Source organism: Haliotis rufescens, unplaced genomic scaffold (genome assembly GCF_023055435.1).
Source record: "Haliotis rufescens isolate VD_foot unplaced genomic scaffold, xgHalRufe1.0.p SCAF_1, whole genome shotgun sequence".
Taxonomy (NCBI): Eukaryota; Metazoa; Mollusca; class Gastropoda; order Lepetellida; family Haliotidae; genus Haliotis; species Haliotis rufescens.
In genome coordinates, this window is record NW_025963779.1 from 34,664,552 (window position 1) to 34,680,367 (window position 15,816).

General features: G+C 37.0%; 1 protein-coding gene across 2 annotated transcripts in view; it reads right to left on the reverse strand.

Moving 5' to 3' along the window:
• LOC124139473 (calmodulin-regulated spectrin-associated protein 1-like) overlaps positions 1 to 15,205 on the reverse strand; it is a 65,554-nt gene extending 50,349 nt beyond the window's left edge. Inside the window, exon 1 of one of the 2 annotated variants that reach the window (XM_046506553.2) lies at positions 14,823 to 15,205. In XM_046506553.2, the coding sequence (XP_046362509.2) occupies positions 14,823 to 14,909 (87 nt within the window). In that variant the 5' untranslated portion in view covers positions 14,910 to 15,205. Of the gene's footprint in view, positions 1 to 5,803; positions 5,873 to 14,822 lie in introns of those variants that run through there. The other variant, XM_048395488.1, reaches the window with a different exon arrangement.
• Between the last annotated feature and the right edge of the window lie 611 nt (positions 15,206 to 15,816).

Below are 15,816 nucleotides of genomic sequence, written 5' to 3' on the forward strand. Positions count from 1 at the left end.
AAATCCATGCATGAAAAATATTCCTTTTCCAATTGATAGCTGATGCAACCAAACAGTTCACTCATTTAGGAGCACACCAAAGTTTGTATTTGTCCATCAATCCGCACAAGCTTCGACACGCAGCATGTTGAAGCAAAGCCTAGAGATCAGGAGGTCAGTGGCATCCCCCAACAACTTTACAGGTGAGACGTCTTCACTGTATTCCCCTTATACATCACCACAAACAATAAATATTCAAATTAGGCCCTACTCAAATACACAAAGCCTCACAGGATGCCCAACATTTGAATGGACACCTTTGTATGCTCCCAAAAAGCAAGTCATCAGAGTTTCCTTGCATGAATGACACATGTCAAGCAGAAGCAACAAGCGTTTCTTATCCAAAATGAAAATCAAGTCAGGAATGACGACATGAATAGATTTTTACTGAACTGTTTAATCCCAAGTCTTTGCCTTACTGGGCCACAAACAGAGATGGACAAAAACACACTCGCCTCCTTGTACTTGCAGGTTTTGATGGGAGAGATAAATAAAAACACTCTCATTGTAGGCATGGCTGGCAGGTTCCTCATGAAGGATCAATAATAGAGACATGTGTTCATGTTAGACATCAATGTCAGCTATCTTGGATGGGGCACTGAATGAATGGCCCCTACAATAACTATTCTTAATGCATATGATGAGCAAGCAGTTCAACGTATATGGTATTAGACTTTTAAATATGGGGGATATTTTCAGCCCCTTCTGGCTATTCAGGTCCTTGTCATAACTCCAACATTAAAAGTTAAAGATTTATAGGGTCCCAAGATTCAAATACTATTGCAGCCAACCTCAAGGACTCCCTTTAATTCTGAATAGCTTGGTAGGATGATGATTAAATGAACTTGATGAAATTGTTACTTACTAACTAATTTACAATGTAAACTTTTACTGAACATTTTTGCAATAACACAACAATCTGTTCAAGGACCTTTTTCAGTCCAATAGCCTGAACTTTGCTCTAAAGCATCATTTTCAGATTTTAGTGTTATTATAAGGACTATTATTAGCTTAGCCTACTAGATCAAAAAAGATTTCTACTAGCCTCAGGCTTTGGACTAGTGGCTAAATTTGCCAACTGACACTCATAAGTTCAAGTTATTTTCTGCCTATAATCTGAGTCAAATTAATAAATAACAAGGTTAAATAAGATTTTCAATTCAAGAATATGACTATGTTTTTTTTGTTCATGTCACATAGATAGACAGACATAAAAAACAACCTGATTTAACTTGCACCAGGTGCATGTTAACATAATTACCTAGCTGCACCAGACAAAACCAAGATGCACCCTCGTCCCATAATTTTCTAAAATTTGAAACACAGATGCATAAACTAGTTTTGATAAATATAATCTGATGCCTCTTATGACAGTGTCATGATTTTCCATAAATTAATGTGTATTGCTGTAAAACGTAATAGGAACATGTGCACATAATTTTGAAGTACCGGTACCAATATTTTAATGATGTCAAGCCCAAGAAAGCATGCATCACAAATTACCCAACACAGGGATGCAGTATGGTAAATTAAGGTACTGAGTGTGTTCAAAAGTCTATGTTGTGTGGTCAAATAAGGGTTGTTTGTCTTTTTTAATACATGCACTTGGTGAAAGTAGACATAAATATCAGGATGCACCTTTCAATAACAGGTTGCACTGGTGCATGTTTTATATAGCTCAATCGAGCCCAATGCTAAGCACTAAGAGAGACTGTTTTAATGAAAATACAATGAATTTAAAATTAACTCAAATTAAAATACTGAAACTATGTCACAATTATGAGAAATATCAGACAGGTTCATACAAATTGATAATACATGGTTTTATACCTTAGAGAACTTGAACATATGTGCTGTCTATTTTGAGCTTTCATTGTGACCACTGATGCATGAGGTTCAGAGAAGCAAGCCAAAAGCAACTGACACCAGTAATAAAACTTATCTTGAATTATAGCAGTCATTCAGAACTGATCTGTGTTTACAAATCTCTGAAAGTTTTGCAGCAAAATAAAGCCAGTGTATGTTGGTGATCCTTCACAACACAATAAGCAGTGAGATTCTGTCTGATTAACTTCTCCCCATCTGGTTTGCTCCCCTCCATCAACGACTTTGTTCCATGAAGAACCATATCTAATCTTCAATCATAACAGCAAATTGTAAGAAGGATGCAGTTTACTGAAATGCTGAGGTTATTCATGTACTTGACAACATGAACTAAAGAGCATGGAACATGTGTGATTATTCATCATACTAGCATAGAACTAATTAAGTTTGACTTAGTTGATGACAAATATGTATGGCTGACAAGGCAATCCCCTCACAACAGATGAAGATGGAGCAGTTCTGTGATATCTTGGAGGAACCCAGTGCTGCTGCATGGTGCACAGTATCATCCAGCACACACAGTAGTGGAAAGTATTACTAAGCAGTTCAAAGTTAGTGAGTGAGTTCGGTCTTATGACCCAATATTCCAGCAACATCAAGACTGAGAACACTGGGAAAAGGCTTCACACACTATACCCATGCTGGGAATCAAACCAGGGCCTTCAGCTTGCCTAGCCAACTCCTGAATGACATGGCTACACCTACACCCTGTTACAGCTCATCACCATGATAAACAACATATTGAAATATGCTCTCAATGTTAGTACACATACAAGTGTAAGACATGGATACAATGTTGCATTGACAACTGCTGGAAAACTTTCCAATTGAAGATATATAGAAAACTGGATATATGCAGTCATGTCTGCATTGCTTTCGATTGCATAAAGAGGGTTACTCCAGATAACCAGATCGGAGGCAAGTCTGGCTGTAAAGAATCTTCTAGAAAATTATTGGTACCAAAGTCAAACTGGAAGTACTGTTTCACAATTCATGGATGCATTTGAGCTTTTATTTTTGTCAATCTTATAAAATACTTCCAAGCATTGCCGCCATGACCTTGATTACCATGACATGTCAGAAATACTCTCTCAAGGACAGCAGATGTTTACAGAGTTTGGAATAAGTAAATCAATGCAAGGTGTACATGGCTCTGATTTATATCATTGCACCTCAATTGGTGAGAATCAGCTGCATCTAGTACCAGGCACCTACTCTGTACCCAGTTACCACAATACAGCATAGCTGGGCAAAACCAAGGCACATACCTCGTATCAGACAACTTATGCCATGAAAATGTATTCTGGTGTACTTTTATTTTTCTAGGCAGAAAGCTGCGAAAACTAACACAGAGTGTTATTTTCTGCACATAACAGAACACAATGCACAATAGTAGAAAAAGCGCTTGAGTGAGCACATTCCATTCATCACTAGCTGCCTGCCCCATCTCTCCACACTGACCAAAGTATGTGACCATGTTACACATGCACTGGCTACACACTGGAAATACTTGTAGACGTTTCATGTTGACAGTCTGGGATAAAACAAGTTTGCACATCGTCCTTAAATAAGTGGAAGACTTGCTGCCTATTTATACACGCTGGTTCAGTTTACACGGCCAAATCCAGGTGATACCCACTCTGTTGGCATAGGTATGCGATGAAAAGGGTTTTGTATTGAGAGTTTATATATCTACCTCGTGCAAGTGGGGGAGCCTTCTTCATGATTCTGGCAAACAGGGAAACGATCATCTCCTATCTTGTTGTTAATCTCTCAACCAGTCCCAGGTGGAAGGGGTGTAAATTCACCTGTGTAATCAAAGCACTCAGTGTCTGATCAGTGTTGGTTTACACTGTGGTAGTGACACACTTTACAGTGTAGGTATAAATCAAGGTTTACACAACATCGGTATTCTGGTTAATCAACACGATCAATGGCTCAATGCTTGGAATGTACCTATGTCTACTGTATCTAAAAGAACACCTCATGGCTCACTGAGTCATCTTGGGTATAGGGTGAATCAGGGGTCATTGATTTAACAGATAAAGATGTAGTACAACTATTAATAAGGTTATATGACAGTGTTAGAAACAAAGGGGTCAAGGGGCGCTCATTTCAGCTGATTTAGAAATTAAATCTAGGGACCCTTTAAATATAATTCTTTTAACATTAGGGAACATTAGGATTATGGCAAGGACACTTGGAATTTCAAGCTTAATTTTTAACACTGTAAGATGATAAGAAAATTTTAAAGAGGAGCTGGTGCATAAAATGACAATCATCCAAATATTCATTTCTACAGAAGTTTAAGATTTTATAGTGAATCTGAATGCATACATCATCAGGGTTCACTCTTGGCATTTTCTGGCATGGGCCCTTTATGTGAAAATTTCAAATATTCCAGAGGTCCCCAACTGTTAAAATGCCCCATCGTATTTGATAATGTGGGCCATTTTTCAAATTTAGGGGCTTAAAGCACAAGGCCCAACCCTAGAATTATCCCTGCATCATTCTTTTGAAACACATTGTGAATGAAACTTAAACAATATAATAGAACTATCAGAATGGAACAATATGTTTATTCTAATAATCACTTTTAGATTGTGGGCACAACATGTCACCAGGATTACACCAGTACTACTAAAACATGTTGAACGTTGTGCCCAGCTTATTATGAAATATGTCTTCAGTGAGTCATAACTCGAACTGTTTACTTCACTTCCCCTCCACAACAAACTGTCATTATCTTCATCTTACAGTCCAAGTTGTATCCCCACAACAGGACTACACAGCTAATAACCTGGTCCGGCTGTGCACACACCTCTGATCACCAGGGGATGACACTTATTGTCCATATACCAGCATGGACACAGTCAGACCCAATCTCCAGGGGCCTCGTATACATACGGGCCTGTGCTGCCTTAGTCTTGCCAGTTACCAGTGTATATATATAATGTATTTCAAAGTTATATTTAGCTCTAGGTAATGTACATTATGGTAGGCAGATAACCACTTTTGTAACTTCTAATATTAACATGATGTTTGTTTGTTAAAGCCACACTCAGCAATTTTCCAGCTAAATGACAGTGGTCTGTCTGGATCAGACAATCCAGTGATTGACATCATGAGCATCGATCTATGGCACTGGGATGAAGAAACAAATTGACATGGTTAGAACAAATCTGCATCATTTTTTCTCAATGAATCTTCTTAACACAGTGACTGTAAATACAACAGATCATTTACAAAGCAACATTTCAATACCCATTGATGCCTTTTTAGTCCGAACCCTCCAACAGGAAACCCTGTTGTCTCTACAACTGTAGTTGGAAGCATCTATATTATGCAGGGATAGAAATTAGCACTAGCCCTCTAGCCCACCAGTTAAGTTAGCATTAAAGATATCCTGAGGGCTAGTAAATTTTCATGGTTAAATTCTATCTGTGTATATATATGCTATCCATGTATACCATTATCATGATTATTACATATTAGGACTCACTAATCAGAAAATGTGTTAATCCTGACGATTTCATTAGGAACGGTCTACTCAACATGCTCAAGATTAAAAGGGTTTCACTGTATCACAACACAATAATCATGATACAGTTCCTGGATTCCAGTTATCATGGCTATAGACAAAATTACTCTGAAACATAACACAACAGAAAATCTTTAAATAGCACTATCAATAACCCAAACATATCTTCCTCACAGCCCTACCACCATACACGCTATACAACAAGACATAAATATCTTGTGAAGATCTTTTCTCTTAGAGAGATTACAATGTATATCAGCAAGATCACTGATAAAATCAATTAAACATAACACATCACCTTCCTACATCCTTCACACAAATACACAAAGCATGACTTACTTGACACTCTAGATCCAAGCTTCCTTCATCAACATGGCTATTTGTGGGCGACATTTATCAATAATCCACATCGATCATGGTAGAGCTAACAAACCATCTCAGTTGAGGTTTTGTGTAGTGTAATGGTCTACCACATCTACATCACAAGGAATATGATCCTCCATCACTTTTGATGTTAAGCATGATGCTCATAAAACTTATCTCAGACCTGCTAGTATTACATGACTAACAGTGCCTCAGTATAAGGACTGATACCTGGATGAGTTACTTCCCCTTCTTCAAAAATGAAATTTGACACCAATTTGATGATTAGGATACAACAGACTGATAATATTTCATTTCAAATTCATAAATTCACTCTAGTTCAGGACTAGTTACACTATAATGTAACCTTCAGTCACTTCACATATGAAGACTGGATGCTTAATGAACACAAAGTGCATGTGTAGTGGAAAGGAACATGTATGGCACCAAGGGATCATCACAAAAACACTTTTAATAATATTTTTTTCCCGCAATCTGTTGACCATTATAAGAATTTCAAACAACAACCTGGATATCTTTTGAACACATTCACACACAACTGTGTAATGTCAAATCGGCCACCAACACCACAGTACTGAAAACTGTTCTTGGATATTTAGACAAGTGCTAAGCATGAGATGGTCCCTCCGTGTGAAATGCATTCTCACACAAGAAGCACATGTGTGCACCTTCCTTCACATCGCTGTATAACAGAGGAGATCAGGTTTCAAACTTTCCCAGAGGTCTAAGGGTGTAGGAAGCAGACAAAAAAGTTTTTAACCATCTGGCTGGGCAGGATGATTCAGAGGACGGACCATGTGATGCACAGCCTCAGTCTAGTCTCTCACGCTCATCTTCATACAAAAAACACACAAATATTCCTGTGTCTGTCGCTTAAATGGATTCCTTTTTCAGCCAATGCCATCGGGGCACTGCTTTGAGATTACCCAGTGATAGCAATGCTGCTAAACAGGAACATGTCTTGTCCAATACAAGAAGAGCGTATTATTGACATATCATTTTTTCTAATTATTTAACATGAAAAATGGCATGATGGTTATTCAAACTTAAAACTGAATATAATTAAGTTTGTAATTGAGCAGAGGCAAATTCATATCCGGAATGAATGCTCACGCTGAAAAAGCTTTGAGAAATGTTCAAGCATGAGCTATTGATGTGGAAGATGTTTAAGGCTGATGCAGAGACAGCCAAATTCAGATGTGAAGGCTAATACGAGCACTTCTGTCTGCTGACAGATTATGGAGGTCTGACAGCAGTGAAGCATCACCGAAAACTGAAATGATTCATCTGCAAATATCTTGCACTTTCAACATGTTCAATATAATATAATCTCGACTTGTCATTTGCAGATTCTAGTTGACATCAGCAGTTGATCAGGTTCATGTCATAGCTTCTTCCTACTTTGTACACTCAACCTGGTCTTTCATAATATTTAATGACATGAGTAGTAGCTATGTATTGTATTCATCTACTTTCAGATAGGCGTGTTATGTACAGTTAACATGGTTAAGTCCTCAGGACCATGAAAAATAAATAACTTTTTCAGCAGTTCAAGAACATGCAAAGTGCTGTAATCAAACCATAGCTCAAGGGTTTTGCTAGGACCATAAAGGTTAGTGGTGGGACGATACACTGATACATCAGTGGGTAGCGATTTTGTTTCTAATATATAAAAGTATCAAGCACAGTGGCACACTAAGTAACAAATACCGATACATATCTTAAATGTTTGCTGTAATACCAGTTACATGAAACACTAATTAGAAGTGAAAACGTAAATATTTTCATCAATTGCACCATACTTGACACTGCCAAATGTAAATCGTCAGTGTGCCAGCTATTTGGCCATCCTGTCTATGAAAAAGTTGGCTTACACTAAGAGCACATGCAAGTATTGTGATACATATCAGATCACACAGTCGGTGTATTGTCCCAGCCCTAATATAGATACATTGTTTTGAATGAATGGAATTTGAATTTATGCTTGTTTATCATGTTTATGTTTGTTGTTTAATGCTGCGCTCAGCAATAACAAATCTGACAAATGCTGTGAAAGACACAGATGTTAACTGAACCGATTGGACTAAGGACACTTAATACATTCTACACCGTTCACCACACATTCGAAACACAAGGGAAATCTCTACCTCACTACCCAGCTGTCTGTCCATCCTGCTCCAACATTAATGTCCAGAGAGCAAACTGTCAACACCAAATGAGGACACGCATCCCCCAACTGAATTCCCACCCATCTCACAATAACACCAGAAATTCCTGCACCTGTGTTGCCCAGGTAATTTAACTTGCGTCACGACTAGCCCAGTAAACTCCTTTATTTGAACTGTTGATACAGTTCATCAAGTGGTATCATCCCCATCCATGCTGTGACTAATGCAGTGTGTCTCTGCTGTCACAGGAACTATCAACACAAACCTCAGCTCATGTTACCTTATTTGTTCATAAAGCTGTGAGATATGTAAGTTCAAATATTACGTACTGTATTAAGTTGGCCACGCTTTCAGAATGTGAATTCCAGTTTCACAGTTGCCAAAAAGCTGACAGGTACATGGTGGAAAAGAGCATGACCCGCCTGGTACATTAGGCCCCTGGACTTGCACTACATCACAGTTATCAGTGGACAAGGTACTGACTTTCTACTGCAAAGCCCTTCAAAACTGAATGATGCACCAACAAAACTGTCAACGACAACCTTTTTGACGAGTTCATTGACCACAGTTAAAGCTATTGGTATGAAAAAAAATATCTAAAAGCAATACTAATATTGTCAAATCTTATTTGTTGTGTAAACAACATGAACAACAAAATCAAAAAAAAAAATATATCTCAAAATGGCTGCATCTATACATGCATATGACAATGTCTCGAATGTGTCGATAGGGTCACCTATTGCCACATAGAACCTTTAGGAGATACCCTTACTATTTGTATCTACATGATACATGAGCATCATCATGATGAGGTCAGTCAAGATTTACAACAATATGAAATATGGTATACAGTAATGTTTAAGTATTAACACAGACATTTTTTGATTGAATCTTGAATGTTGTCCATCTTGGTTTTGTGCATGCCTCAAACATTTGCCACTAAACATGCTAAAAACCTTTGAATCAGTTTCAGTTTAGTTTGCTTGATCTCTAGACGGTTTTCTGGCTTTATATATATATATATATTTTTATATATTTTTTTTTAAAGTGACACTTGAGTATCCAACTCATAAACTCTAAGAGTCTAAGACAGATATAAAACATGAGCAAGTTGAAGGATATCATAAAAATAAAGTTTGATTATAACATGGAGGTAGCATAGACTCAGGATTCAGACAGAATGAAAATCGCCTTAGCAAATCAATACAAGAATATTGTATCAACAGCTATGTATTGCCATATCATGAAAGTAGCTACTTTGTGGTTTGAGCGAGTGTTAAATGCTAGGTTGTGGCATGTCTCAAGTAAATTATTCATGAATTACGGGAGTCATATCATTACTGGAAGCATTTGATTAGAGAATTGAAAACTTTGAAGAGTTTCCAACTTTAACTGATTTTATACATTCGTCTGAAGAACACAAACTCATTGCCTTTTTGTGTATGATACAACTCATAATTTATGACTATGCTGACTATCATGCAGAGTATACAATTTGAATATATACCATTTTTACAAAATTATTTCTTCAGTGAGTGAGTGAGTGAGTGAGTGAGTGAGTGAGTGTGGATTTACGCCACTTTTAGCAATATTCCAGCAATACCACGGCGGGGGACACCAGAAATGGGCTTCACACATCATTCCCATGTCGGGAATCGAACCTGGGTCTTAGGCGTGATGAGCGAACGCTTTAACCACTAGGCTACCCAACCGCCGCCTTCACTGTTGTGAGTAAGTGAGTGAGTGTGGTTTTACACCGTTTTTAGCAATATTCCAGCAATATCACGGCAGGGAACACCAGAAATGGGCTTCTCACATTGTACACATGTGGGGAATCGAACCTGGATCTTCGGTGTGACGAGCGAACTCTCTAACCACTAGACTACCCCACTGCCCCAATGCATTGTGAACACCCAATCCTCATTCGTCTGTCCTTATGACCAGCGACTAGAGACCTATTTCACTCTTAAATCCACATGAGGGACTAATTTCCCTAATAAAATAGAGAATATCACATGTCTGTACTCCAGCCAAAAGGACAGAACTTTGTTCTGTGCACCTACTACACTGCACACAACATGTAAAGAAAAGTCAGTGAATATACATGTCTATTTTTTTCATTCAAAATTACACTACATACAAATATACCAAAAGTTTATTACACTTGTCATTATTGAATAGTTGAGTATCTGAACATAATAAATACAATTTGACAGCAGTTTGCTATAGCTGCCTAGTCTTACATTATCCCTCTATCAATGAAAGGAATAGTTGTATCAAGCCAACCCATGTAAGTGTCCCTCAGTATGTTGGGCATAGAAACTGCAGAGTGTGTATTACAGTACCCCACACCTACCTGAATTGTTACCTAGCTGTGGATAATACCTGTTGATGGCTTACATTACCGGTTTGATTGATTAAGGTCAACACACAGGGCCAGCTACCTGGCTCTCCTATCTACCAACACCATACAACCTTGTGGAATAGGGCTTGAGTTGATGTGGTCAACAGTCCAAACCAAATTCAGGCTACTGGCATGGCAGTATAAACAGGGTTCTATAATCAGACATTGCAGCCTATACACATACAAACCGGGAATGGATACAAATAATTTACACTGCAAGTCCTGTCAGACACAAAAGAAAATGGGGGTTGAATAATTAAATTGCAACAATAAAAGTGCTGGGTAACATATTTTTTATATTTTCTTCAATCCCCACCATAATCATGATAATATTATTAATCTTTTGGGCATGTACCAGTAATTAAACTGGCACTAGTTCTGTAGTCCGTGTCAAAGTGCCAAATAGTTAAGGTATTATATATAAGGACAATTGGAAATTTGCCATTTTTAAGAGTTTGGCTATGTGTTATCATTATAAAGACTAGTGGATGTAAAATGTTAGTTTCTACTGCTGTGTACAATGATTTGACACTTCTTGGAAATCAAGTGAAGTGTGCATGTGTCACAAGCCTGGTAACCTTATTACTCCAGTGATAGAAACCGGCACTAGTCCTGGCCAATGGTTAAGGTATAATAAGGACTAGAAGAAATTTGCCATTTTTAACATTTGCCATTGTTTAAGGGTTTTGATATATGTTAGCATTATAAGGACTAGTGGACTAAAAATGTTAGTTTCTACCACTGTAATCATGGTAATACTCAGTACTGCGAGTCCTCTAGGTTCAAAAAGACATAACCAAGACATATCAATATCCCTGTACAACCAATGGAAAATATGGTTGAGATATGAAAAAAAGAAGATTACATCTCGGAATTATATTTCCCTTTCTGAGCATGCTCAGAACCTGATCAACTTTCATAGATACATATGTATCCCTGTGTAAGATACTATCCTAAGGGAATCCGGAACACTAGCCTGCATACAACATGTATACATGTAAAAACATGATCCTACCTTTCCCTAAATAAAGGAAAGGAGAAAACTAGCGCCTTGTGTTCAGTCATCTTGCACATTTTGTAGTCGTGAAGCCATGGGGTTACAGTTACAACATATGTTAAAGCACTTGCATGAACTCACAATCACTACTACTACTACCACCTGAGACATCTGACTTCATTGTTGTTGATTAGCGTATGTATTGTAGGTTTACAAATACAGACATATCATCAATGAATGGATTGTTGTATCTTACAGTGTTACAGGGGAAACATTGGCTTTGTTTGTTTGTTTGTTGTTTAATGCCGCACAAAGCTATATTCCAGCTATATGACGGCGCTCTGTAAATAATCAAGTCTTGAAGAGACAATCCAGTGATTGATATCATGAGCAATGATCTATACACATGGGATACAATGAAAAGCATCAAAATACATAAGTAAAAAATCGATAAGTAATTTTCCATCAATGGATAAATTCAAATATGTTATAAACCTCAGCCCAAAACCCCTATTCCGGGGTGCTAGCCTGCCATGGGTACAATATAAAATACAATTTCACAAGGTATCATCTTGGAGAGTATTTAAATCATTAATGTGCATATTACACAAACAATTGGATGTGTACAGATACATACACAACAGTCTCACACCATGTGTGCTGTCATGACCGCTAAGAATCAATTAACCACAAAAGCAATTTCAACACCACAGATCAGTGCACCAATACACAACAGGGTGTTTATAGTGTACTGCTTGGACTACAGAAATAAACATTCCACTGATAGGATTTTTATATCAAATTAAATATACTGAAACACAAAGTAATCTTAAAAATGAGTCAATATTACACTAACCATATTAACACATTGAAACAAATCTACAATCTACAAATCACAACATACATGACTACAGAAAGCAAATATTAATTGAAAAAATAAAAACACAGTTTTTACCAAATATAAGCCAATTCATAATTCTTGTATCACAGTGTCAAGGGAAAAGACCCATCTTCGAGACACATGCCCCAGCCTCTATTGTCCCCAAAAAGGTGAGTGTGTAATATATTCATTAGAAAACATACTATTAGGCACAAGGTAGCCTTGATCCGAGGCTGTACTGAAAGATAAGTATATCTATGGATGCCAGTCTCTTATACAGACAATTTAGAAATTATTATTTAAACTAATAATTAGACTTGTGCATGTCTAGGCACAAGGCAACAGCACCAGTAAAAATAGTCATGTATTTAGTTTTATCTCAAAAAGTGAATGTTATTAGCATGATTAGTACTGTAGTAATTAATTCCTTCCTGCCTTCATCATGTTCATGAAGTTAAACAAGTACATCCATAAACAAGTAATTAAATTGGTCTCGACAAACAACGAATCTTTGGAAACATGGCGGCAAAATGTTGGTGTTAACTGGTTATCCAGTGATAAGTGTGTCGCTCTGTGTCAACTAGTCCTTGCCCCACTTTTCCCTCTCCAATACAGGGTTTAACAGTCTTTATCAGCAAGTCCAGGTTTCTTAGTCATTTTTCATAAGGGTGAATACGAATAGCCAATATATATATATTTTCACTTAATTTAGGTATTAATCATACCACACCATGGTTTCCATTGGTTTTTGTCATAGTCATTGCATGGGCGGATACAGAGGGGGGGGGGGACGGGGGTGCGCACCCCCCCTTTTTATTTCGAAAAAAATCTTTATTTCTGTATAAATTACCACCAAAGACAATAAATAGATCTTAGTTGTGCACCCCCCCTTTTCAAAAAAGCTGTATCCGCCTCTGCATTGCATTGATTTTGAAGCACTTGGGGTATTGTAGTTTGTAACATTTAGAATAACTGTACATATTACTATTAGCATGATTAAGTTATATTATACTGAACATGTGTCCTGTTGTCAAATACATTATTACCATTCAATTTTAGAGTACTTAGAACTTTAAAAAAGTAACTAATAAGGAATAGTAAGTGGGACGATAAACCAATTAATCGGTGGATCGCAATTTTTTACTTCTAAAAACATGTATTGATTACCATGATTACAGTTGCACATAAGTTAAAAATATTGATTCTTATCTTAAACGTTTGCCATAATAACTGTCACACCATACAGTAATTAGTAGTGAAAATTAGTGGTGGAAATGTAAATATTTTCATCAAATGTGCCATACCTGACACTGCCAATTATTAATCTTCAGTGTGCCATGTATTCGACCATCTTGTCAATAAAAGAAGTTGGCTTATGCATCACAGATAAGAGCACATGCAAGTATTGTGATATCTATCAAATCAGACAGTTGGTGTATCGTCCCAGCCCTCAACAGTTAGTCAAACAGTAGATCATGGTAGATACTAACATCCAGCAATCATAATAATATTGGCTTGTATTTATGGAATAAACTGACTGTACTATATCTGTACTATGTACAGTGGTGGTTACATTTTCTTCAGACAGGACCTTATTGTTAATACAACCTATATATATATATATGAAGGAGTCCTTGTTATAAGGTCAGAGGAAAACATATTACAGATCTAACAGGTCCTTAGATCAGGATATCATCGCAAAAAACACAAGGACTCCTCTAAAGTTTTAGATGTCAAATTGTCATTTCATGTACATGTGATACACACATTTCCTAAAAATTAGACAAAGTGACCAGTGTATGTAGTGTGGAAATTAACAATATCTCAGCCTAATTCCTTAATCTTATATATATTAATTACCTAAACAGATAAATCAATGCACAAACAGACCCCAAGCACATCTAGCCTAAGATTTGGCCTCAGATGGGTGATTTTGTTGTTTAACATGTTTAAAAGTCAACAAGACAAACAGTTCATCAGGACCTCATCGAATGATGATGTAAATAGAAGTACAATACCCACACAACACCAAAAACTATATGACAGCTTTCATTAGTCAAGCATGTGTATGATTAGGCATAGTTTTTAAAATACCATATAGATCACAGATGATGAAAATAATCAAACCATGTACACAACTGATGCTTCCTTCTGTGTTTCAAGTCACTTCACACTAGTATAATCACATGATAATATCAAAATATACTGTACCACATGGGGTAACAATTAAATCAAAATAAATGTGGTACAAAATGGTTACCGGTACTTAGAATGGTCTGCGATCGTCTGGATAGGTACTGGATACACTATTATATGATGTCTGTATCGTCTTATGAATAGTCAAAAGATGTATAAATACTCATTGAAATTATCTGATTTAAGCTGCAGACAGATATTTGCTAGACATTCATTCAAAATGAAATGTCACAATAACCTGAAACTGGTTGGTTACACACTCAACATTGGGTGACATGTCTCACATGCATGTCATTCTTTCGTCTGTCATTCCCACGATTTACACTTACCCTTTGAGAATCATACTCTGCTGTTGGGGTGATTTCAATGACATCGTTGTCAGTGTAATCGGCACTCTGAACACTTGAAGATTCCATAATTACTGTCACTCATTTAGTTCTCGGAACCTCTGCAACATATCCAAATTTATGCAGATTGTTTATGGAAGCAGCGCCATTCTGCAGGCAAACAAAATCGGTCTCCCACAAACATTTCATCAGTATCCTTATGTGAACTACCGAGTCATCGCGAACATGAAATAGAAATATTGAAATTAGAAAAGAAAAGATGACACACTATGTATCTTTATCGAAAAATTCCTGTCAAATTGAGTCATCTTGGCCCTTTCAATATTATGGACTGAGAAATATTCACTTCCGCTAAAGTGCGCATGATAGAATGTCACGCATGCGCGGCAAAGCCAAAACATAAACTGGGCTTCAGTCTACCTTTTCGCGCAATATTGGACTTGTGATTGCATTGAAAAACCAGCTGAATATGAAAGTCGGGTAAATCCAAATCACGAAACGATATTATTCCGAAACAACTATATTCTTTCCAACAGAACACTGTCCACTGACGTAATGTTTCGGTAGTTGAATGATGAGTTGTCGTATCGAGAGATTTCATGGTATTTTCCCACTTTCAAGTTTTCTTTGTGTGAACACGTTTTTCTTGTTTATGTGCCATAAGAAAATGGAGGTGCATTTTTATACAAAAATACAAACTTGCCCGCCAATGATATAGGGTTACAACAGAATATTTCGAACATGTAAATTGCATTATGATTCGACCACTTCCACAATTTCAAACATATCTATTATATTACTGTGAATGTGAGTGGCGGGTCCTACTAGTACTGATAGAGCAGAACATGCTTGAACACGTTTCGCGAACACCTGTTGTCAATACTCGTCATCACTGATTTAATATATTTTGAAAATTAAATTGGTCTTGGACTTGCACTGGAATCTCTTTCGGAAGATAATAGTATCCTTTGGCGTT